Below are 25,843 nucleotides of genomic sequence, written 5' to 3'. Positions count from 1 at the left end.
ATAACTTATTAATTCTTATTGACTTACTATTTTTTTTTCCCTTTTGTGTTATATTAGTTTATTGCTTTTTTGGTTGTGATCCTCCATCCACCTTGACATGCTTATTGTAATAAAGAAAATGACATAAACAATTCATCAATTATTCTCTTCATTTTTTTTTTCTGATTTCGTTTCCTGATTATTTTTACAATCTCAAAATTACAAAACTGGAATTACTTAGTAATCCGAAATTACAGTGCAATCGATTCAAGCACTTAATACGAAGCTTCTAGATAATGTTGGACGTCCAAAATTAAACTTTCTCCATAGAGAAGGAGAGAGAGAGAGAGATTTTTCAAATGCCATGGAAAAGATTCAAAATGGACAAGACACTAAGAACGTGCAATTGGAAAAAAAAAAGAAAATTGGTAAAAAAAGCGAAGCACGAAAAGAGATTCTCTGAAAAGCCCATCTTCCTCTTCCGAAATCCGCGCCTCCGCCTCCTCCTCCTCCCTCCGCCTCCGCCGCCGTGGAAAGTCGCGCTCGCGCTTCGTCCGCCGCCGCGCTCGGCGGACTCCGTCGTGACAGGTGCGTCGCCGCCTCGCCAATTTTCTCGGGGCTTCTCTTCGGGCCTCGGCCCGCGTCTCGTCTGGTCTTCCCTCACCGACGTCCCGGTTCTATTTTCGCCCCTCAGTTCTATGCGTAGTCAAAGCAGCTCGACGTTTGCGCGTACCGCACGGATGATCATTTTCCCTACGCTTCTCTAGTCGCGTGTGTTTCTCTTTTGTAGTTCGGCGGTTGTTTCGGCGATTTCGTGTTCTTCTTGTCCATAGGGGGTGGCTCCCTGGGTTTGCACGCCAAGCGTTTGTTTAAAGGTTCGATAGAAATTCCGTGTCTTATCCTTTTTTCTCTCGTTGTTTATGACTCGGTTCTAGCTCGTGTTTTCTTTGACTAATCAATTGACGTTTCAAGAGATGACGATCTGGAAGATAACCCAACTGCCCGGAGATTGTTCAAGACGCGTAGAGATTACTTCTTAGTTCACGTCTATGAGGAAACTAGCCACGTTTGCTCTAAAAGATAGAAAAGATGCACTTGGATGGGTCACGGGAACATGATAACCCAGCTGCCCAGAGATGCAAGACACGTTTGCTCTGAAAGATCACAAAGATGCAGTTCGATTGTATGGTCACGGTCTAAAGTTGAAAGATTGACGGATGATGATGATACTTCGACCAAATTGTGTTTGAGAAATGCTAACAAAAGGGTTGTCACTTTTTTAGAGGACAAGCTATTAGAGAGTTGCAATTGCTAGAAGTTTATGAGAAAGAGAAGTGAAATTTGGTTTCTATTGATTAGCTTTGTTGTTATATATGCTATTTCCATAAATAACAGCGATGGCTTGGGTCGGATATGAGTCATTAAAGTTTTGTTGCGTAAAAATGGGTTGAGTTGAGTCAGTCTAATTATCCACTTGCTCATATCCTACCCGACCTACCCATTTGACAGATTTATCACTAACTAATACCAATAAATATATTTCCACAATGTACGTAATGTTTTTCGCTCCCTGTTTTCATTAGGGATTTTCTTGGTCAAGCATAGAAGAACCTTACCAAGGGAGAGTTCTTGCTGGGGTCTCGTAGATTAAATCATTACGAGCACTGATCTCCATATTCTCTTTCATAATGGCTCATGATGGTTTGGGCATTGATGGATTGAATTTAAGAGACTCCTGCAACTCGGCCCCCATCTCCGAGGATGCTCAACAAGGTGTTTCTGAGAATGATGGTGGTATTCAGATCACGTGCTTCAGTGAAGTTGCCAATGATTCAACTCTTCATTTTCAAATAATCCGTCTCGAAAAGCAGGTTTGTTGAGAAACTCTCTCTCCTAATGTTGCTCATCTTGCTTTACAGTGCTGTTGAGTGAGATGGTAAAGCTACATACGGTGATTTTGTTGGAGGTTTAAACCGCATATTTTTGGTTCAGCTTTTCATTTAGATGTTCTTTGGAATTTTTGGACTTAACATAGCCCAATCAATTTGCTTGTGGTTGGCGAAACTTCCAAGCATTCAATGTGCTAGACTTAGTTATTGGTATAGTAATATAGAAAATCTGGCCCAAGGAATTATTGGGAAAATGTAATTTTACAATCTTTGTACTAGGGTACGTCTACCACAGGGTACTTGGTAAAATAATGAGATGAATGCGGTGTTCTTGTTTGATACTTCAGTAGTGTTCACTTATCATTCCATTGGATGCAATGTATTGGGAGTTTCTTAAGACTTTTAGTTTGCAACATGCATAGTTCAGGAGATTTGTCTAACTCAATGCGTGAGACTCTTATTCTTCTACTGGGATTAGAAAGTGGAAAAGCAAACTTATAATATCTCCATTTATGATCCGAATTTTAGTTGCGGTGTACTTGCTGATTGAATGAATTTGAGGTTGATATAATAATCAACTTCAACAACTCTGATGTTGTTTGCTAGTAGCATTTTATCGGAGCTCTCTGTTCATATGCCATCTCATTCTGATCAAAGAGAAAAATGAAGGTCCATCTTGTATTTGCTACACTAGAAAAGGAAGTTCAAGGTTTTCTGTCAGAAGCACGCCTATGAAGGCTTAATTTTTCTTCATCTACAGCAGTTGATGGTGATAATGCAGAACTAGCAACTTCATTTAAGTTGATAATAACATTCGTGAACTTTATTTCCAATAGGATTTGCTACTAGTTCTAGTTATTTCTCATTGCTCTCATTCATTGACCATTATGCCTTTGTCATGACTGTAGATCTATGCATGGATAGGTTGTAACTCTTCGAAGCTTGGCCGTCTCTATGCAGCTGCACCTACACGACCTGTAAGTTGCAGTGTACAGTTGTTGAATATATTTACAACCCCTCTCGTGGACTGATGATTCCTCTGATTGCACAGGCCAACCTTGTTAGTGTGACTTCTATACTTGGCGGAGCTTCTGATAATACAGGATCTGGCATTGCTAGAAGATTAGGTAACAAATTTACCTATGATTTTTGTGACTGATCCTTTGCTCCGTTGGGTAACATTTTTTTGCTTTTCAGTCGTAAAGACAGGTGTAAACATCATCCTCGCTTGCAATATCCCTAAGAACAACCCCACGCTTGAGGTTGACTCTCTCTCTCTCTCTCTCTCTCTCTCGGGTGTCCGCTTGATTATCCCGCTCCTGCTTTCAGCCCATTCTTGCTGCTGGATTGGTGCTTTCCATCTGTGCTCTTTTACATCGACATAAATTTCCTTCCGTTTGGGTTTCAGGCAGATGCTGAGAGACTCTTAATGCAGAAGCTAGTCAGCCTGGGATACAGAAGGCCTAAGCCTGACGGGTCATCTGTATGATGATGGAATTTCTTACTGTTGCTCATTCAATTTAATTTGGGATCGCTCCGTAAGTTAGTCTTTCTATTTTTATCTTTTGTCTGGGTCTCTGGGGAAGTGCACATTCCAGCTTTCGTTGCTTGGTTATGGATGTGATTTAAATTACAAATTCTTCCTCATGATTGGAGCGGTAGGACAAACTGTATTTACACTTGTCTGTTTCCAAGGTTTTTTCCTGCATTGTTGGGCCTCAATAGTGAGAATGCTCATCATATGTAATCTTCTTATCTTGCGGTCTCTTCTATTTTAGATTTCCACGATACGGTGTTCTTTGAAGAATTTACTCTATTAAATCATATGCTGGAGGTAAATGATAGGTATGTAAAAGCTGACAAGAGAGAGTTCTCCTCTTTGAGAAGTTAGAACCATTAATTAGTCGAAGCGCAGAGGAACTATGCAGCGCTTTCATCTTATTGAATCAAATAATGTTCAAATTTACATAATTTACAATGTCAAAGTGCTAAGAGAATCAACAGGTTATTCCAGGTAAGGGGTCCCCAGCATTCACTAAAAGGAAGGGGACTTGCACGGAGACATATGTACAGCTTAGCCAAAGGTCTTCTCGGTGCTATAGCACATGTACAGAAAGCCATCATCATCCTTGGAAGACTGATAGATGCTGTCCAGCCGACTTGCTGTAGAAATGAAAGATAATTAACCCATTAGCAGTTTTATCCCGATGCACTAGATGGAAAAGGATTGGAATGCACGTTGCGCGTGACAAGACATTACCTGTTGGAGGCAAGGTGTTCTTGACAAATACAAATAGAGCTTTCCCTGAGGTCAATTGCAGCCTGCTACTTAAAATGTGGATGAACTGACCTACTGACATGTCGTGAGGGACGAGAAATCTGCGCAATAGAACGATTAAAAAAGGATAGTAAGACAAGGTTGCCATCTTGCTGTGTATCAGACATGAGAAGATACGTCAATTCTCTGTCGAGCAGAAACTAAATTTAAACCATAAACTTAATGTTCTTGTATTAGAATTTGCCAATGCACGGTTCGCCTTTCCCAGAAAAGCATCCAATTCAGAAACGCAAGGGAAGACTTATCGTGTAGATGAAATGCTAATGCTTTTCTTTACAAGTGTTCAACAGACTTTGACTTGAGATCCGGAATGTTAAACAAAGCTCGACCGTTTATCTACGTTAAGGAAGCAAAGTCAAGCAAGGAGAATTACTTTTTCTTATCCATTTCCGGCAGATCGGTCCTCGAGTATCTTTCTATGATTACCTGCAAGAAGAACCAGAAGTAACCCTGATAAGCTGCAAGCGACATAGAGTTTCCCCGGAAAAAGACAAAAAGCGTGACAATTGCAGCGGTCATCAGATCATCGGAAAAGCACGCTCATTCCTCTTTACCCCTCTTAAAGCTAATTAAGTACCGGCCGTTCCTAAAGCACGAAGGCCTGCATTTCTGCGCGATCGAGTCGCTGCAGACTTCTACCAAGCTCATCATCCATAGATCAATTGCACATAATTCACAGCCACATTCCAAATCAATTACACATTAGACTTGACCCCAGATGTCCATCCCTCTCAAACAGTTCCAAACATTTCAATCGGAGCCAAAAACGCCTTTTTCAAAAAGTACCCAAGCGACCAGGCTTAATTTCTCCCTTCCCCGGTCAAATCAATTAGCGGTTGCGAAACGCGTTGACTTCCCAACAACAGAAAACGATCGCCAAACGGCCAGAAAAGAAAGACGAGCACGGGAGACATCTTCGAGCATTCGAAACGATCACAACCGGAACAGATCGCGATTACGAAACGACAACACGCTGGCTTGCAGCCGAAGGCAATTCATCTTAAGAGCAAATCGATTCAAAAAAAAAAAAAAAAAAAAAAAACTTACAGGGATTCGGTCGGGATACTTGTCGACGATGCTCTTCGATTCTTCCAAGCGCTTATCTACTCCGCCCCGAGAAATCAGGAAGAGACAAAAAAAAAAAAAAAAACACGAACTCGATCAGAACCGCAAGATTGGCCATAAAAATCGCGGATCGAAGTAAATTCACCACGGAGAAAATCAACAAAACAAGAAGAAAGGGCGAAGACGAACCGAAGGAGAACTCATCCTTGAATGTCTTGGCAATCCCCATACGACCGAAGCGAGCGAGCTAGAGAGAGAAGGCGGAGGAGCTGTAGAGATAGAGAGAGAGAGAGAGAGAGAGAGAGAGAGATGCAGGGAGAAGACAGAGAAGGAGAAGGAGATGAAGATTATAAGGAGAAGGAGGTGAAGGAGACGTGCGACGACAGAGAACGGGACAGAAATCGGTTGCGGGAGAGGGACAGCTCGAACGGCCGGGAGACCCGAGGTTCCTGTGACGTCGAAACGACAACTCCCACCTCCCCCCGGCCCGGCCCGAAACGACGTCGCGCCCCCACGTTTCGTGTTGACCGTGCATGGCCTCGAAGGCAGTGATGATGATGATGATGATGAGATGAGCTGGAGGGGAATATGTAGGGGAAGATTCCCGCCGTCGGTGCGGGGAAGCTGGGCCCCCCTTCTCTCGGGCCCCAATTCTTTTTGGGCCTCGGTTGGGGCCGCTCGGATTACGGGAATGGAGCCCAAACCGATTCTATTCGATATTTAATGGGCCCGGATCACGTGTTTGTGTTCGAGTCTTACTCGATGCGTATTTGCGGGGGCGGTTTGTGTGCACCCGTCGAGGCTACTCGAGTTGAATATTGAGATGTGATTCATACTTTCCATCAATGGCATAGGAGTTGGGGGTTAGAGTTGAATGTTGAAGTGTGGTTCATACTTCCCATCAATAGCATAGGCTAAGGGTCGCCCCAACGGAGGGTAGTGAGGGGAGTGCCTCTGAGCAGCTAAGGGTTTTTTTTTTATAATTTGAGCCCATATTTTATAGGTAATTTGGGCTTGGATTCATGAATAGTTGTTGGGCATATTCCTTTTTATTTTCTTTGGGTAATTGAGGGATGTGATAGAGGTGTGATTGAATTCTCTATTGGATGTAGGCCTAGAATAAAGGTAAATGAGGATAAAATCTCGGGTCTTCAATTTTCATTTTCACTTTTGCTTTTTATTTTCTTGTAATTGTGCCCTGAATTTTAACAACGAAAAGTAGAGTGATCGGTTCTCGATCTAATCTAGTTCCAAAGTGAAACCAAGAATTGGATTGGAAGGACCGCTTCCCAATTTTGGGAACCAGGAACTAGACTGTTTGGTCCTATGAAGATTTTGGTATAAATTTAATTTATATATGTGTTTAAGAAATAAAATAATATATATTATGATTTATTGCTAAATATATTTAAGAAAACATAGTTGGTTCGGTCCGATCTGATTCTTCCTGGAATTGGGAATGGACTGAAAATCACCGGTTCCAATTTTATGGAATCAGAAACTGGACCGATACCTTCAAGAATCAGACCAAATTGGCCAATTCAAGTGGTTCTCGGTATGAATGGTTCGATATGCTTATCCCTAACGAAAAGTTCGGATAGCTCCAGTTATTCGAAAAGAATGCGCGGTGAAAAGGCGGGTCGAGTCAACTCCGGATTAAGGGCGGAGATCCGTGTCGTGTCGTCGTGGTTCCAATAGATAGAACCGCATCGATCCGACCATATGGAGTGCACGTCTCTCTTTCTCTCTCGTTCATTTGGGAATATGGGTAGATAAGTTGGTGACAAAGAAAGAGAGACACGTGCCCAATTGGCCGTGCCTGTAGGCTTTGATTCTTCTACGCGCGATGGCATATTTATATTCGATTCGTTTCGCTAGGATTTTAGTTGGCGTCTTGCACGATTAAGCGAGATTAGCGAGACAAGTATGACGATGAATTCGGCGTTTTATCACCGAAAGTGGGTCTCATCTATTTCTAGCAACTGAACTTCATATCAGGTGGCTAGGAGTCAGGATCCAGGGGACCAATTTACAGAAATTTTGTAGCTGAAAAATTGTCGGCCGCGCCGACCAAGCGGAGATCCGGGCGGCCACCGCGCTTGGTCACAAGTGGTTCCTGCGATGGGACTCCGGCGACCTGCCAAAATTGCGGGGTTGCTAGAAGCTCGTGGCCGAATAAGAACTTCTGTCGACTAGTTATCTTGGTGGCAAGAGACCATTCTCTTGTTCGTCAAATACACGAAAACATCAAAGTATCTCGAACTTTAGCTAGCCTAATGAAGTGTCGGGTCCTTTTGAAACAAAACATACATGTTATGCATATTTATAAACCATATCAAAATTCATTTAACATAATCATATGCCTTTAAAAAAAGATTCATAAACATAAATGGTCCAATCAATTGATAAATGTCAACAATTCACACATTAATGATCTATTTCATTGATCTATTTCATATCAAATCATACGTTGATGGTCCATCCATCAATCAAGTTTTATCTTAATATCACTATGGTCATGACATAATGCCGAGTGATAAGGCGATCAAGATTTTCTTTTGACAAGATATTCACTTACTATTAGGTGGTGGTTAGGCTCAAAAGGATATCCTAAACTAATATTCATATCCACAAACCTTTCAATGAGCTCAAAATGATATTGAGCATCGATACAAACTCATACCGGGATCCTTCACAATTCACAAGTCAATTTGGAATATATGTACAAACAAAATACATTTCTTAAACCAACATAAAACCTTTCACAACTTAGCTCATTTGCTCGAAATACTTTTCATATAACATTTTCTAAATTATTTGCAAACTCATTTTGTAAATCAAAATTCATTTTACAAACCATGTCACAAGTACTAAATCGTCGTAAACGTTTGATCATGATTTTATGCAATATTCATGCTTATTCATAACTCATAATATGTTAAATCTTTATCTCTTTTAAGACATGAGTTTAAAAATTCATAATAAAGATAGCACCACTCATCATGCCCACAACCTAACTACACTTGGCGACGATATCGTAATCCTAACAATTAATGGAGAATTGATGTTCAAAACTGAGTATAACTTTATCTCAATTATGAATTGACTAAACTACGCTTAAATGCTAACAAGCCAACTTATACACACTAACAAATTGCTCATCCAAAACAATTATTCAAGCACAACCTAGAACTTGTGCATGAAATCTTAAATTTCTCACTCCGATTAAACCTTGCTTGAAATGAATTCTAGCAAACCCACACTTCCGCAACTCCATGGTCCACGATCTCCATGAGGGGACACGAATTTGACAAAACTTTGAATGTATAACCTAACTCACTCTGAAACCCACTCTTGTCAGAAGAATGAGGGGACGCGAATACTTATCGGACATCACGATACAAAGTAGAATCGACTCGGGAGGACGTTCGTGGTGAGTACAAGTACAGCACCCCTTTTTTCCTTTTAAGGTGGGTCCCACCACCATTTCGATCCGGTCCGGAAATCCCTACCATCACAAGTTCCAACTAGGCGTCGGTCCTCGACGCAAGATGCCCGGTGGGTCTTAGTCTTCCACATGGTCGAGAACATGGGAGGATGCCTCAGTCGTCCCCGAATCTATGGGGTCCCGGTGGGACACTGCCCCTTCGATGAAGCAAGCGCCATGTGATGGGATCCCCCAACCAAAAAGCTTGCTCCTTAAGACACGAGAGAGTCCACGCCCCCACCACCACCCCTCGTGCCTTGTCTTCTTGTAGCTGCGTCCGTATGCAGCAGGATGCAATCGCCAGATCCACCGACACTCCCAATCGAGTGAGATGGTTCGATCGAGGTCCCCAGAAAATGAAGGCTTTTTTGGCTCCATTTGGTTCAGTTTCTCAGGAGCTTTGGGCCCCAAAGCACATTAGGAAAAATATTTTGTGTTTGGCAAATAATTTTGAAAGCTCATTGGTCAAATATTGACATTTTCAATACTCAAAGCCTAAAGTAGGTTCGGACCAGCTTTGAGCATTGGACATTTTGGAAATGCAAGTTCTGTCATTATTCGTCTTCTTCCCCATTCGTCTTCATCTTTCCCTCGCCTGAGAGACAGGCTTCTCCAGTAGCTGCCACCGCCGCTTGTGGGTCGCATGTCCCTAGTCACCACCGCCTGGGGTGGCGTGACCCGCGACCTAGGTGGCGTCGCTTGGCTCGTGTGACGTCGCTTGGGTCCACGTGACCTCAGCCGCCGGATTGCGCGAGTTCGGCAAACAGATCTATCCGCTGTCTCGCTTAGTCGGCCGGGTCGGATTTTATTTTCATACTTAAAAATATAAATAGAAAAAAATCATTACAAATGTGAGTTTTGCCAAATGGTGTTTATGCTAAATTGCTTTTCAATGCTATTTGACATTATAATTTACCAAATTATATAACATTTCAAAAAATTCATTTACCTCAAAGATATTTACATTTTCCTAGATTCATTTCCCAAAGTTGAATTAAACGAGCCCTTTATAAGTTAACGAGTGTTAAAAAGTTCAAATATATCTTTTTTCGCGATTTCACTATCGCTGAGCCACGTATCTTGATGAGGTTGTTCTGATCTCGATGGATGACCCCGATCAATGCAACTCCTCATTGAGTGCGCGTGTTGATAGTCTTAAATCCCATGATATGTATAACTGGAGTTCCAAAAAGAAAATTTGATGTTTAATTGCTCCTACCTCTATGACATAGATTTTTTTACGAATGTCAGGTCCAGTGGGCATAAATTTTGGGGTCTTTCTTGGATCTTTACATTATGAAGGTACTTTATGAAAACCCAAAATTACCGTAATGATTTAGGTTCCGTTTGGTTCATCGAAAATGAATAATTTGAAAGAATATATATATTTTTTAAAAGAATCCCTTGTATCTCTTACATTTGCAAAATTTGGGTTCCGTTTGGTTCATCGAAAAAGAATAATTTGAAAAATATATATTTTTTAAAAGAATCCCTTGTATCTCTTACATTTGCAATAAGTTTTGCACCGACTATGACGATAGGGATCTAGTCAATCAAATTTGTGTACACAAGCTCACTCTATCTATCCAATGTTGCATTAAGGTCTTGTCTTTTCCATTAACTCATAACTAAACTTATGTGAGAGTTAATCGTATTTTATTTTTTTTACTCAATATAAATGCATGCTAATTATTGCGCTAAGCCATTTTTTACAATGGACTTATATGCACCGGTGGAGAGCAATATGCTACTATATCAGGCAATAATTTGAGCTTCAAATTCTAGACGCGTGAATTAATTTCATCAGCAAAAAGAGCAATAGATCTCCATGAGTATCAGTAACCATCATCTTATGCCCCCAAAAGTAGAAAACCAAACATTGAATAATTACTTTCAGCTAAATGCTGCCGGGAGAAAGTAGGCAAAAACATCATCTCTGTAAGTAATTTCCTTTATTGGCTAAATAATTACTTTTGAGTTTGAAATAGTTATTAATGTCATCCTTATCTTACATCACGCTTAAGAGGAAATATCATAACTTATTTGCCCATTTCTTGATTTACATAGTGTTCTCAAATTAGCAGTGAAGACCAAGCAACATTCCATTGATTCATTCTTATTTTTGTTTTATTTCGATTTTTAGAATTCTTTATTCAACTATAAATTACTACATAAATAAAATGTGAAATTTATGAGTAGTCTATTTCCCTTTTAAGGGTTGTGATTCATAAAGGAGTTACTTGTGGTGGTGGAGTTGGTGCATATGAAATCATAAACTGAAATTTATTACGCTCGCCAAGAGTATCAACGGAGGAATCTCCATTCAAGTATCTTTGGTACATAGGATCTTTTGGCTTCTTATGCTTCCTCTGTGGTGGAGGTTTTGGTACGACATTGCTTTACATAAAAAGGACACGAGCTACATCTAAGTTCAACTTGGAGATGAAAGTCCTATTTCGTTTCTAGATAGTGAAATAAGACCAAGCTCGAGAGCTTATTATCTAGGTTGGAATAAGTTGATAGGATTTGTCTTTTTTAGGCCATTTTTTCGATGCTACGATTATATAAATTCTCGACCAATGAAATATCATAACTAATTTTTTTGATTTTAATTCTTCGGCTGAATAGATTGTCTTGATTTGACATGTAAACCGAAGTGACACTATTGAAATGAACTTCACGTGCACTTTACTTAGACATCGCCACATGGGTCCTGAGCAAGACCTTAAATTGCTAAGTCAAATCTCGCAGGAGCACCTTGCGTACAAGACGCGACTTTAAAACCGGACGAAATAGTCCAAAAGTGGGGAGACAAAGGGGGAATTCCCAGGGTTACCCTCCGCATCTATAAAACTGATCCTAGGTAGAGGCAGCTCTCAAGCCTCGAAAATTATATTGGCTGGGTTAACACTCGTAAGACAGGTCCTGAGCAAGACCTTAAACTGCTAAGTCAAATCTTGCAGGAGCACCCTGCCTACAAGACGCGACTTTAAAACCGGACGAAATAGTCCAAAAGTGGGGAGACAAAGGGGGAATTCCTAGGGTTACCCCCCGCGTCTATAAAACTGATCCTGGGTAGAGGCAGCTCCCAAGCCTCGAAAAATATATTGGCTAGGTTAACACCCGTAAGACCGGTCCCGAGCAAAACCTTACACTGCTAAGTCAATCTTGCAGGAGCACCTTGCCTACAAGACGCGACTTTAAAACTAGACGAAATACTCCAAAAGTGGGGAGACAAAAGGGGAATTCCCAGGGTTACCTCCCGCGTCTTTAAAACTGATCCTGGGTAGAGGTAGCTCCCAAGCCTCAAAAAATATATCGGCTGGGTTAACACCCGTAAGACTTGGTCCTGAGCAAGACCTTAAACTGCTAAGTCAAATCTTGCAGGAGCACTTTGCTTACAAGACGACTTTAAAATCGAACGAAATAGTCCAAAAGTGGGGAGACAAAGGGGGAATTCCTAGGGTTACCCCCCACGTCTATAAAACTGATCTTGGGTAGAGGCATCTCCCAAACCTCGAAAAATATATTGGCTGGGTTAACACTCGTAAGATTGACCTGAGTAGGTCTTTAAACTGCTCCACCCTGAACAAGCCATCCTAGGGTGTCTTCCCCTCGCAAGCCATTTACAGGCAAGTGAGGGAAAGAAACGCGGGATAACGGCTCCACTGGGATCCCGCTTGGAGGGAGGTCACTGTCTTCTCCTAGCATACTAGGTTGATATACCCTCGATGAAAGGTCCAGGAGGAGTGGTAGCTCCTCCCAGGTGGCCGGCCGGCCGGCCGGCATCGAAAAAATGGCCTAAAAAAGACAAATCCTATCAACTTATTCCAACCTAAATAATAAGCTCTCGACCAATGAAATATCATAACTAATTTTTTTGATTTTAATTCTTCGGCTGAACATAATGTCTTGATTTGACATGTAAACCGAAGTGACACTATTGAAATGAACTTCACGTGCACTTTACTTAGACATCGCCACATGACTAAGCAAAAGCAACAGCCAAAGCTTAGAATTAGAGATTACTAATTCCAGCAGTTATCATCAAATATTTTTCCACCTAAATTAGTTTTGCGATAACGTGCAAATTGCTTATTTTATGACAAATCCATGCCCGGAAAATGACCCAAGAGAACAAACGTGGGATCCGAAAAATAACTAAAAAGTACTATATTTGCACATTATAATTTTTTTAACCACAGTCAAGCGAATGTTATCGTAATTAAGTTTGTGCTATGGTATATGTGAAACTCATTTCAAATTTAAAGTATTAATAAAAAGCACAAACAGATAGACCTAATTAGATGAGATCTTTGAAAATTTCCCATCAATAATGAAAATTCACGCTTCTTTTGCAATATTCGTTAGTTTCTATTCTTTCTAATCGGAGACTTTTTTTTTCCAAAGTCCTCACGAGATTCAAGATCCCAATTCTTGATCCATTTGCTTTACTATTTTCAAGAAATAAAAATAGGAACATTGTCCAGACAATCGCCTCTTATGGTGTGTTTGGAAAGGAAGGAGAGAGAGAGACGAGTCAAAGTACATTTATTTTAAATTTTCCTTATCTTCATTCTTAAGGAAAAAACAAAATTCTTAAAACTCCCCATTCTAATTTTTGATCGCCATCATTTCCCAAGCAAAGCTAAATATCCTTTGAGGCTGCATTTATCAACACCTTGTCAACGTCCTTTGGGCCTTAAAAGCGTCTGTTATAAATGCAAAGGCATTTAGTACAAGTTCGGAGATAATTTGAGTTTTGAGTGTTTTCTGATATGAATACAATTTTTTCTTCTAACTTTGCCCTCACTAAACTTTCATAATTTCAGAAATATTTCTATCTTACATGACATTAGCTATGAGAATTCATGTTACTGGCGGGCAATTTGTAACCTTAAATTCAGACGTAGTTGATAAGAATTGGGTCGCACAAATCCAAATATCCTTCGCTCAGCGACCTCAATAGCACTAGATCTAGATTGTTGGTAGCTAGATTTGGCCTTGCTGCATGCCTCAAGATTTTGAGTTTTTTTTTTTTTGAAAAGATCAAAAGTGCTTTACAAAGTGTGTGTGTGTGTGTGTGTGTTTTTTTTAAATACCATTTAAATCAATTTTTTTTCTCAATGTACTTTAAAATTGTAATTTTCTAAATACCACTTATATTTCGAAAAATCTTTTAATCCAAAGACTTTTTCATTTTTCCAAAAAAAAAATCTTCTTGAAGTTGAACCCAATCCATATCGAGATATTTAGGCAAATTTTCTCAATAAAAAGCAAAGAAAAGGCCAAAAGAAAATCTAAAAAAAGAAGGGTTAATACTCTGAAAAATCCTAAACTGGTAGATGCGTGACAAATTTATCCAAAACTAATTTTTCGACCACAAAAAACCTCAAACTGATACACCTTTGACAAATTTACTTAAAACCAATATACTTGTGATAAATTTACTTGATCTTAATTTCCATTAAATTTTACTATCAAATTACTAAGTTGAATGATACATGGCAATTGACTGGTATATTAATTTGGAACTTTATTCTTCGTTTGTCACAATTATACAATTTTTGTGATTTTTTGTGATATTAATCCAATTTAACAAATAGTGTAGTTGTCACAAATGTATAAGTTTAAGATTTTTTGTAGTAGAATAAATTAGTTTGAGGTAAATTTATCACAAATGTACTAGTTTAGAATTTTATGGTGAGGCAAATTTATTAAAGACATATTAGTTTATGATTTTTATGATTAAAAATTTAATTTTGGATAATTTGCCAAATATTATTAATTTGGGATTTTTTTAACCAAAAAAGAAGTATCCTTTGAGACAGCAGTCGACAGCCTGGGCGGGTGTATGACACGTCCTTGCACCGGCTACTCCCGGTAAAACGCGTCATTGTCCCCGCGGACTGACCGCCCACCGACTGCCGCCTTCCGTCCAACCCCGACCACCAACCCCCACGCCAACGGCCGAGATCGAATCTCCGTCCCTTCCCAGGCCATCCTCGCCCGTCCGATCCCCTAAATGAATCTGACCGGAATCACGCGTCGCGGGGGTCACTTCCCTACACTCCACCAGCTATAAATATCCTCTGCTCTCGCCTCTTCCTCCTCGCCAACTACTCCGATCGCGAAATCCGAAACCGCCGTCTTCTTTCCGGCGCAGAGAACTCTGTCCGTCCGTCCCTCCGTCGAGCCCCCTAGGTAAGCGAATCGCGTCTTCCTTCTCCATCTCTAGTCGTTTCCTGCGGTGCGATTCGGTCGGTAAGCGAGTCAGTCTGGTGCGGTCGCGGTCAAATTTGATGTCCTTCCGCTTCGGGGGGGTCGGCAGATCTGCGAGTCTTTCTCGGGTCGCTCTGCATGTCGGATCCGACGCCGTTCTCGCTAGCCGTTGCGTTTGAATTGCGTCCAGCGTTGGCGGTTTGATTCTGTCCTTGCGAAACGGTATGAGGGTCAGAAGTCAAGGGTCTTTTGAATTGTTTTAAGTTTTAGATCCGGGCTAGATCGGCGCGGAGCGGCGTGCAGGAGTGTCGATTCGAAGGATTTCTCAGTTGTCGAGCCGCCGAGGGCGCTGGATCTGGCTCTTCATCCCCGCGATTCCAGCGTCCTGTTTCGGTTTCGATTTTGGTCGGTTGGCATTCTAGAATTTTTCGTGGGTTCTTCCGTTGGGTCGTTCTTTTCTGTGGGAAAATCCGTTTTCCGGTATCGTTAGCACGTTTTTGCGTCGTTTCTTGATCGGATCTAAGAGATTGGAGAACCCTCATTTTTAAGGCTGTTTTGGAAGATGTACTGATTGTTGGGGTTACCCATTTGGCTTGCAGCTTGAAAGCAATGGAGACTTTCCTATTCACCTCCGAGTCCGTGAACGAGGGGCACCCGGACAAGCTCTGCGACCAGATCTCCGACGCCGTCCTTGACGCCTGCCTGGCGCAGGACGCCGACAGCAAGGTGGCTTGCGAGACCTGCACCAAGACCAACATGGTCATGGTGTTCGGGGAGATCACCACCAAGGCCAATGTCGACTACGAGAAGATCGTGCGCGACACCTGCAGGGGCATCGGATTCGTGTCCGACGATGTGGGCCTCGATGCTGATAACTGCAAGGTGCTTGTTAACATTGAGCAGCAGAGTCCTGATATTGCTCAGGGCGTCCACGGCCATCTCACCAAGCGGCCAGAGGAGATTGGCGCCGGCGATCAGGGGCACATGTTCGGTTATGCCACTGATGAGACGCCCGAGCTTATGCCTCTGAGCCACGTGCTTGCTACCAAGCTCGGCGCCCGCCTCACTGAGGTCCGCAAGAACGGCACTTGCCCGTGGTTGAGGCCCGATGGAAGACCCAAGTCACCGTTGAGTACTACAATGAGAATGGGGCCATGGTCCCTGTCCGTGTCCACACCGTCCTCATCTCCACTCAGCATGACGAGACTGTCACGAACGACGAGATTGCTGCCGATCTCAAGGAGCACGTCATCAAGCCCGTGGTCCCTGAGAAGTATCTGGATGAGAAGACCATCTTCCACCTGAACCCGTCAGGCCGTTTCGTTATCGGTGGACCCCATGGCGATGCCGGTCTCACGGGCCGCAAGATCATCATCGACACTTATGGTGGATGGGGTGCGCACGGTGGCGGTGCTTTCTCCGGGAAAGACCCGACCAAGGTGGACCGCAGCGGTGCCTACATTGTTAGGCAGGCTGCCAAGAGCATTGTTGCCAGTGGGCTCGCGAGGAGGTGCATCGTTCAGGTGTCCTACGCCATTGGCGTCCCAGAGCCCTTGTCCGTCTTTGTCGACACCTACGGTACCGGGAAGATCCCCGACAAGGAGATCCTGAAGATCGTGAAGGAGAACTTCGACTTCAGGCCGGGCATGATCTCCATCAACCTGGACCTCAAGAGGGGCGGCAACGGCAGGTTCTTGAAGACTGCCGCCTATGGACATTTCGGAAGGGACGATGCGGACTTCACCTGGGAAGTGGTGAAGCCCCTCAAGTGGGAAAAGCCCCAAGCTTGAATCGGCATTTTCTCTACCAGCTAATACCGTTCGCTGTCTGCGCTTGTTTTTGCTTTTCGTTTCGATTTTTTTGGTTTTCCAGATTTGGATTTCCGTGTTTGTTTCGCTTCAGTCCAAGACGTCGATTTTCTAGATATGATAGGTCATATATTCTTTAGCAGAGAAGCATAAATTGTTGATTCAGACCTATAGTGCTGTAAGAGATTTAACCGCGCCGAGGTGATCATCTGGCTGTGATGATGATGTCTAGCGGAAATCCTGGTAGGGGAAGAACACAAAGATGCAACGGTATTTTGTTTGTTTTTACCAAATATTATAAGATTCAAAGGAAGTTCTTGCTTTTGGCTGTGTAAATTTCATGCATTTTGATTTTGGGTCTTTTAGTGGTACGGTTGGATCTTGCCATGGCTTATGTCGTTAGGGCTGTTGGTTCATGTGTGAAAGAATTGAGAACCATTGGAAATCGACCGTCAAGGAACTAGGGATTCCCGATCTAAAACCGGAAATCGTCCGCTAAAAACCGGTTTTGAAAAATTGGAACCACAATCTGGTCCGATTCTTAGGTGGATCCATTGGTCCCGGGCTCTCCTGAAAAATTGGAACCACAATCCGGTCCGATTCCTGGATGGATCCATTGGTCCAGCCGCCTTCTCCACACCACTTATTCTGGCTTTCTTGACCATGGTAGCTTTATAAGTAATTGGCATCGCAGCGGTGGCAGTGGTCGCTCCTCCTTTGAGATTGACAATGATGAGGAAAATGGGGACGATGAGCTATTTTTAGACTTGGAGTTCACCTGTGTCCTCGAAAATGAGGATGATGGGGGGAGGCCTGAGGAGGGGGAGGAGGAAGAGGGGAGGTAGAAGCGGGACGAGCCCAACAACAAAGAGGATGCTAGTGACTATGAATGCAGAGGTGGAGACAAGGATGGCGATGATGTGGAGAGAGAGTTCAAGTTCGAGGGAGGAAAAGAGAATCAACTCACTGTTTCGCTGAGTTCGGACTAGGTGGAGACAAGGATGGCGACGATGTGGAGAGAGAGTTCAAGTTCGAGGGAGGAAAATAGAATTAACTCACTGTTTCGCTAGGTTCGGACTAGGACTCAAAGGGAGATGAGTAGATCTAGAGGTGAATTGGAGAGGAAGGGAGTTCAGAGAGATTTTGAACTAAGAGGGACGAGATGGAGTAGGAGAGTAGTGAATTGAGATAAGATGATGATTGAAATCCTAAATTTTAGATTTGCTAATTTCAAATATTTTTAATATAAAAAATTAATATATTATTATAATATAATCGGTTTGATTCGATCCGAGAGGGTAGATCTGCCTCCATGGAACCGGGAACTAGATCGGTACCCATCGGTTCCCATAAGTTGGAACTAGGAACCGGACTAGTTCTCTTAGGAACCACCGGTTCCAGGTGGTTTCGGTCCGGTTCCGGGTAGTTCGGGTTCGGTTCTAAACGGTTTAGGCGGGTTCCGGTTTTTCTACACACCCCTACGAGGAACTAGAACTGATGAATACTAGTTTTAGGTGTAAGATGGTTTTAGGTATAGAACTTCCCACCCGACTTGATTGATAATAAGTATAATATATATTTAACTTTAATATAGAAATGGAAAATCCTAAATTTTTGGGTTATTTATTAATTTTTATGTTAGATAACTGTCTGCATTTTAATAATAAATTTGATGAGTGTATTCTCTTGCTTACACAGTTCCTAACATATTAATAATGTTGGTTTATTAGCTCTAATTTGGAGTGTTTTTGATAAGAAGATTTCATTGTGTAAATCTTTATTGCATATTATAGTGTTAACGCGTGATGGGACTGGTTCTATAGACCCATTCGAGAATCGGATCGAACTAACGGTTCAATTTTCAGATAAATTCATAAAATTAACGGATGGTTCTCAATTTTAATTTTTCAGAATCGGTCTTTAATAGGTGATTTCCAAGTAGAGGATGGGAATTGTTCATCCGGTCCAGATTCATCCCGAGTTGACGTGGCTGGTTGGTCCTTTTGTTTTTCGGCTCGTGAGACACGAGCCGCACCGGGACGCGGGACACGAAATAACGAGAGAAACGACGGAGAAAAAGGTTGGGGGGAATGGATGTTAAAGGCCTCATCCGAGGAGAGAACGAGAGGGCTCGACGGTGGAATTTGTTTCTCGGGTCTTTCGGACACGACCGTTCGGCACATGCGTCTGCTGCACGCAGAAAACATGGAGAGATCAGCATCAGCGGTCAGCGTCACGCGAGCTGTGGTCTCCGAAGTTCAATGGTCTTGGCCCAAAAGAGAAATTGGTCGCTGCAACCATATTTTGCACGCGGAATGTAACGAGATGAGACTCGCGGAAGCTTTGAAAAAACAAGGAAATGGAGGAGCAAAATTCTCGAGAAAGATAGTTAAGGAACTGTAGAAGTTGAAACTTGAAGGACCAAAGGTCCGTGCAAATCCGAGCGCATGTGCAAAATCGTCTGCTTGATTTTGGGCTTAGAGCCTGACGTCATTGGACTCTGCGAACTGTGCTGTGGGACTGTGCTCGTTAGGGCCGTTGTCAGCTTTGCGTTTCGAGTGCAATTACGCCTTGCATATGCACTGAGGATAGAGAGACTTCAACCAATTTCAATGTTCTTGGCCCACGAGAAAAATAAAAAGGCCGAATCTGATTGACAAATGAATCTTGATTCCTTCTGGTTCATCGGGCTTCGATGTATGCGCGCGCCCGTGAAAATGTTGTGCTTGTCTTAATCGATTAGCTTACAAGTACCGGTAGTATTTTAGAGTTTGTTGGCGCCGTCTCATGATCTAGTGTTTCGCACTTAAAACCGCGATGCGCTCCGATTCTTCTGAAGATCAAGGCGCTAGTTTTATGCACTGATCAGTATGATCAGCTGGTATGTCAAAACCATGGCAACTCCAAACTAAAACAAGGCCTCCCCTCGTGTTACTCCACCACTTTCTATTGTTATCTCAATTCCTCCACTTATTTTCATGCTAGACATGTAATATTCTTTGTTTACTTTTTAGGTCTAAATAAAACCGTTTTGGGAAAACGTCAGAGAATGCCCATTCGAATAAGAGTACCTTGTTGAGGCTCATGAATGTGCATTTAAACCATCGAAGTGTCATTTTTAAGTAATTCGTCTTCTCAGATTGTGTACTGTTGTAATTTTCAAAATGTCTTGAAAACATCTCTTTTCTTTGTTGATTGGCTTAAACTAGTGTCATGGAACACTCGTAAATAAAGCCCTTATCTTTATTCTCACTTCCACTTATTGCCTATTCGATTCGCATCTCGTTTTGCAACTCGCCGCTCACGTGGACGGTCTTCTAGGCACTTTAGAGCACGCTTGTCCCATTCGGCACATCGGATGTAGTCCGATCCGTGAGCTGGTCAGGTCAATTCTCTTCTCCCGGCATTATAATCGGCAGAAAATAGAAAATGCTTTCGCAGGAACCTTGTGTGGGAGGGACTTAAAAAGGGGCTCGAGCTAGCACGAAGCTTTTAGGATTTACGAACATCACACCATCACTTTGCGGCACGAACACTGGGTCCACGAGCTGAATTATTGCATCGTTGCTTTTTATCGACAAAGCTGAGCGAGACCGATCGACATTCAGCCCGTTCGATTGGGCGCTCCTAGTCTCTACCAACAAAGTCTGTCCACTCGTTCGGCACCCAACAATATCTTACACGACTCTTTTTCTTCAAAAGGCAAATCAAAACATGAAGAGAAAAAATTTGGTTCCACGAGGGTCACGTTACATAGCGTGTCGCATTTCTTTGTTCACTGACCAGATTGGTACTTTTAGATATAAATATTTTAATTTAGTCTATTTAATCCTAAACTTTTTGGTAATTTGTCAATATAATATTTCGATGAATTTTGCTAAAATCACCGACGTGGATACCGCCGTCTTATGTGACAAGATCGGTATTGATGTTGACAATTTTTCTAATTTTTAAAGATTTTTTCTAAATTATTTATATATTATTTTATTTTATTTTTATTGTGGCCAGCAAAGGGCATGAAACTCATTTAGATCTAGGCTAGGGCCTTCGCGCCCTCATTAGCTACAAGGCCACAATGAAAAGAAAAAGAAAAGAAAAAAGGGAAAAGAAAAATAAAAAAGTTCATTTAAAAAAAAATTTCAAAAATTATCAATGTCAACAAATCGATCATGTAGGAGAGTTGACAGACGTCCACATTAACAATCATTAGTGAAAATTGGATAGAAGTTCTATATTGATAAATTGTCAAAGGTTTAAGACTAAATTGACTAAATTAAAATATTTAAATTGAATTGGCATATGTATAATAAGTTTGGATTTTTTTGATAATTTTTATTATAAAATTTCTCATTTTTTGGCCTAGATGAATGTTCCTTGCAACTGCCTTGCGATAAATTCCAAATCCGATTTTCATTTAATTTGTAATTTTTCACTTTCTCCCTCCTTTTCCTTGTATAACTTTGAATTGTGCCATAATTAGCGCACCACCTCAAAAGGTCCTATAATTATTTTTTGGGTCGGTAAAAGGTCCTATAATTTAAACGGGCAAGTATTGCATATACTAAATTTATTAGATCAAGGTAATTATATATTAAAAAATTTGTGGCCCATAAAAGAACACGTTTCCATACAATTCTTATATTTTGATCGGTTCTGTTCATCCGAATTTTTTATGCAAAGAGTTTAGGACTACATGTTGATTGGTCCTCTTCAGCCCCATCTTTTTATGGTTTGTTTCGATTGGACTCTAGTGGTGTCTACCAACAACTCTCCACTCATTCGGCAACTAACAATCTTCCACAACTCTTCTCCAAACGTAAATCAAAACATGAACAGAAAAAGTACGGTTCCACGAGGATCACCTTACACGGTGCATCGCATTTCTTTGTTCACTGACCAGATCAATGGTTTAAGTTCGGAAAAATTGTCCAAAAAAGTCATAAATTTATTGTACGGTAACCGATTCAATCATTAACCTTTCATTGTACCAAATTAGTCATAAATCTTTTGATGATTTGTCACTTTAATTCTAAACCTTTTATCGATTTGCTAATCTGACCAATTATACTAAGAAATCGCTAACGTGATGATCTAGTCAATGTTGATTGTCTTAGGTGGCACGATGACCGATGATGATGTTGACAATTTTTATAATTTTTTTAATATCATCAATTTTTTTTCTTGTTTTGTTTTTTCTTTTTCTCTTTTTGCTTTCTCATTTTCCCTCATCGGCCATTGTTGACGCCGGCCTCAGGCGAGGGTGGCCCTCGCTTGGGCTAGCGAGGGTAACCCTCGCCCTTGCTGGATCTAATGAGAGTTGGCCTCAGCAGCCCAAGTGAAAGTAATTCTCACTAGGCCACCGAGGGCGATCCTCACCTAGGTGAGGGTTGCCCTTGCCCAAGGTTGGTGACCTCCGCCAACTATCGACGAGGTTTGGGAATGGCTAGTGGAGGGAAAAAGAACAAAGAAAAAGAAATGAAAAGAAAAGGAAAAAAAAAAGAAAAAAATTGTCTATGTTAGACGGGCTGTGTGTCGAGTAGGACGGCTAATGCTAATTGACTGCCATGTCAATAATTTTCAATTAAAATTAGCCAAAAAGACTAAATTGACAGATCATTAAAATGTTGAAGACTAAATTTAAAAATCATCAAAAAGTTTATGATTATATTAACACAATTAAAATGTTTGAATAAAATTGATAAAATTGAAAGATTTAAGATTGATTAATTGTCGTACAATAGATTCATGATTTTTGGACAATTTTTCCTTTTTAGTTCTAAACTTTTCAATTTGACTAATTTAGTTATAAACCTTTTGGCAATTCGCCAATAATATTGTTTTGGTTAATTTTGCTTGGAAATTACTAACATAGATACTGGTTGTCTTATATAGTACGACCGGTGTTGATGTGGAAATTTTTTGTAATTCTAAAGAGTTTATGAATTTTTTTTATATATTATCATATTTTTCATTATGGGTGAGGGCCTTTGCATCCTTACCAGCTCCAAGGCCACAATCAAGAAAAAAAGTAAAGAATAAATAGATATATAAAAATTGTAAAAGTTGTCAATATTAACGTCAATCATGCCATGTAAAATACCTAACAAATATCCATGTCGGCAATTTCTTATCAAAATTAATTGGAAGTTTTACATCAGGTTTATAACTAAATTGGTTAAATTGAAAGATTTAATGTTTAATTTATAATAATATTATAACTTTCTTAGTGAATTTTTATCTTTGTTTATAATTTCTCTTTTTTTTTTTAATAGTAACTAGAATAATGTTCTATGGAACTGCCTTCCCATTAATTCCGAATTTGATTTCTGTTTATATATATATAAAGCTTTTTTTTTTTTTCACTTTCACCTTGTTTGCTCTCTCTTTGTGTAACTTTGAGTTGTGGCTTAATCAGCTCACCGCCTCCATAGGTTCTGCAATTTAAATTAGCAAGTATTGCATAAACTAATGGTAAATTCCAAATAAGGGCTTAAAGTGCCTCATTTTCTTAAATAAGGGCTTAAATTAGCTATGGTAAATTTAAATAAAGGCCTAACTTCGCTGGCTAGCAAAATATTTTGGCCGATCAATGGCATTTTCATCAAAAACAATTTTAAAATAAATTTTCGTTAAATTTAAAATTGAAAAAAGATAATTTTTTTTTCAAAAAGCAAAAATATAAGTGGGAGGGTTAGCTAGCCGCCCACTACCTCATTGTTGGTAGGGCGGCGATGATGGCTGGTGACCCTAGCTGACTAGAGGTAAGGGCTAGCAGGCCCTTGCCAGAATCAAGCAAGGGTGATGACCTTTTCCCAGACCTAGGTGAGGGTTCACAACTGTAGCTTAGACTAACCCTTGCCCAAATTTGAGGAGGGTTTCTGCCCTCTTCCTAACCCTTGCCTCCGGTTGGCGAGGGTTGTTAGTGACCTTGTTGACTATTACTATCGCCCCATTGATGATTGGGTTGCGAATGGCCTGTGGATTTTTTTACATAAGTTTTACCTTTTTTTTTATAGCTTTTTTGAGTTTTTTTTTTATGGAAAAAATGGAAAAAAGAAAAAAATTTAATAGATGAAAATGTGCTGGAGGTCAGCCCTTCTTTCATACATACATGCCCATTTCAGACCATTATTTGAAACAAAGTTTACTTTTGGCTATTATTTAAGAAAATGAGGATACACCATGCCCTTATTCGAAATAAGGTGCACTTCAAGTTCTTATTTGAGAAAATGAAGACACTTTAAACCCTTATTTGAAATTTTTCGTAAACTAAATTTACTAGCTCAAGGCAAAGGCATCTTTGGAAATCCGTGGGTCCCGTAAAAGACCATATGTTTCCATACAATTCTTGTATTTTGATTGGTTCTATTCGCCTCATTGTTTATGCATTGAGTTTATACAATTTTTTCTTAGCTTACACCAAATGTAAAGTTAATGGTTGCAACTAATGAATAAGCAGCTGGTGGTATAGCGATTTTTCTCTTCAAAACACTCTAATAATTTAGAGGAGAAATAAAGAGCACCTCCATTCCCGTAGAGTAAAAAGGGCGGGTGTAAGAATTCACTACAGATCATGTCCTTCAAGTCACACGTTACTCTCTACCACATCGTTGCAAACAAAGTTTTACCATATCATCCATCTAGTTTGGTATCTTTTATGTGAAGTCTATGGGGCTTTCTTAAAGCTTTGGACATGGTATATATGATATCAATTTATCAAGAATGATTTGCAACACGGAATCTTATCTACAATCTATATAGAATTCTCCTGTCGAATCACCGTCCTTGGCCGAGCCACCCCGTGTAATCTAATGACATAAGCCCTTTCGACTAAATTATTGATAGAAGCCCTTTCGACTAAATTAATGGTTGCAACTAATGAATAAGCAGCTGGTGGTATAGCGATTTTTCTCTTCAAAACACGCTAATAATTTAGAAGAGAAATAAAGAGCACCTCCATTCCCGTAGAGTAAAAGGGGCGGGTGTAAGAATTCACTACAGATCATGTCCTTCAAGTCACACGTTACTCTCTACCACATCGTTGCAAACAAAGTTTTACCATATCATCCATCTAGTTTGGTATCTTTTATGTGAAGTCTATGGGGCTTTCTTAAAGCTTTGGACATGGTATATATGATATCAATTTATCAGGAATGATTTGCGACACGGAATCTTATCTACAATCTATATAGAATTCTCCTGTCGAATCACCGTCCTTGGCCGAGCCGCCCCGTGTAATCTAATGACATAAGCCCTTTCGACTAAATTATTGATAGAAGCCCTTTCAACTAAATTATGCACTCACTCTTTTGTAATTCACACTGATACATCTAATGTCCCAAACAAAAGCAATGTGAACTCAACACAAAGACCATCGTGATCAGAAAAAAAAGTTGGTGGTGGGGAAGATGGATTTGGGGGGTGGGGGAATTTACAATGCCTTATCAGCAGTAGGATAGAGAAAGATGTGGAGAGAGCTTAAAAGTGACTTGCATGGTCGCGCACTAGGAAATGCCGGAATTTGGATCCTTGCCTTTTCACTTTGCTTTTCCTCCACGGTATATCCTCAGAAGTCTTCCCAAATAAGTCAAAATTCTCATTTTCCCTGGGCAGCAATAGATTGCCTTATCTCATAAAATGGAAAAAGAGATCGTTTCTTAATCAGAGAGTAATCGAGATGCGTATAGGACAGACAATATAACGTGGAAGCTACTTTTTAAAAGAAAAAAAGATCAATTACTTCGAAAATATTTTTAGAAAAAAGTGTGTATTGAAAAAATGCGTCTGCCGGGAGTCGAACCCGGGTCTATTGCTTGGAAGGCAATTATCCTAACCGTTGGACTACAAACGCTCTGTTGCCCTTTAAGCTAAGAGATATAATATATAGTTAAAAATTTTAAAGTCTTTTTTGATGCAATTTCGACCCGGGAAAAGACAGGAGTTAAAAACGAAAGAACATGCAATCATCAAATGTACATATAGGAAGCTCAACTTCTCCGCTTATTCATCTATAGTTAGAGAACTTTAGTCAAAACTCAACTTTGGCAATATATTG

The 25,843-nt window shown here is 40.7% G+C and overlaps 3 protein-coding genes and 1 non-coding gene across 4 annotated transcripts; 2 read left to right on the top strand and 2 right to left on the bottom strand.

Moving 5' to 3' along the window:
* Nucleotides 1-382: 382 nt before the first annotated feature.
* On the top strand, nucleotides 383-3,653 carry LOC104415286 (proteasome assembly chaperone 4). Its single transcript, XM_010026558.3, has 6 exons — nucleotides 383-567; nucleotides 1,563-1,850; nucleotides 2,777-2,845; nucleotides 2,920-2,995; nucleotides 3,066-3,130; nucleotides 3,277-3,653. Exons 2-6 carry the CDS (start codon nucleotides 1,668-1,670, stop codon nucleotides 3,355-3,357), a joined length of 474 nt encoding a protein of 157 aa, XP_010024860.2. The 5' UTR covers nucleotides 383-567; nucleotides 1,563-1,667; the 3' UTR covers nucleotides 3,358-3,653.
* A 115-nt stretch (nucleotides 3,654-3,768) lies between these two features.
* On the bottom strand, nucleotides 3,769-5,743 carry LOC104415287 (autophagy-related protein 8h). The gene is made up of 5 exons (XM_010026560.3): nucleotides 5,461-5,743; nucleotides 5,254-5,309; nucleotides 4,580-4,632; nucleotides 4,129-4,247; nucleotides 3,769-4,031 (listed from the first exon to the last, which is right to left on the bottom strand). The coding sequence occupies exons 1-5, from the start codon at nucleotides 5,498-5,500 to the stop codon at nucleotides 3,943-3,945; spliced, it is 357 nt and encodes a 118-aa protein (XP_010024862.2). The 5' UTR covers nucleotides 5,501-5,743; the 3' UTR covers nucleotides 3,769-3,942.
* A 9,071-nt stretch (nucleotides 5,744-14,814) lies between these two features.
* Nucleotides 14,815-17,124, top strand: LOC104415288 (S-adenosylmethionine synthase 3). Its single transcript, XM_010026561.3, is given in 3 exon segments — nucleotides 14,815-14,962; nucleotides 15,580-16,091; nucleotides 16,094-17,124. Coding segments are annotated over 2 exon segments (1,179 nt in total). The 5' UTR covers nucleotides 14,815-14,962; nucleotides 15,580-15,589; the 3' UTR covers nucleotides 16,771-17,124.
* An 8,443-nt stretch (nucleotides 17,125-25,567) lies between these two features.
* On the bottom strand, nucleotides 25,568-25,639 carry TRNAG-UCC. Its single transcript has one exon. It is a non-coding gene; the product is annotated as a tRNA-Gly (tRNA).
* Nucleotides 25,640-25,843: the final 204 nt, after the last annotated feature.

Source organism: Eucalyptus grandis, chromosome 3 (assembly GCF_016545825.1).
Source record: "Eucalyptus grandis isolate ANBG69807.140 chromosome 3, ASM1654582v1, whole genome shotgun sequence".
Lineage (NCBI taxonomy): Eukaryota > Viridiplantae > Streptophyta > Magnoliopsida > Myrtales > Myrtaceae > Eucalyptus > Eucalyptus grandis.
Note: the sequence above shows the minus strand (reverse complement) of the source record. Positions and strands in the feature narration are given on the sequence as shown.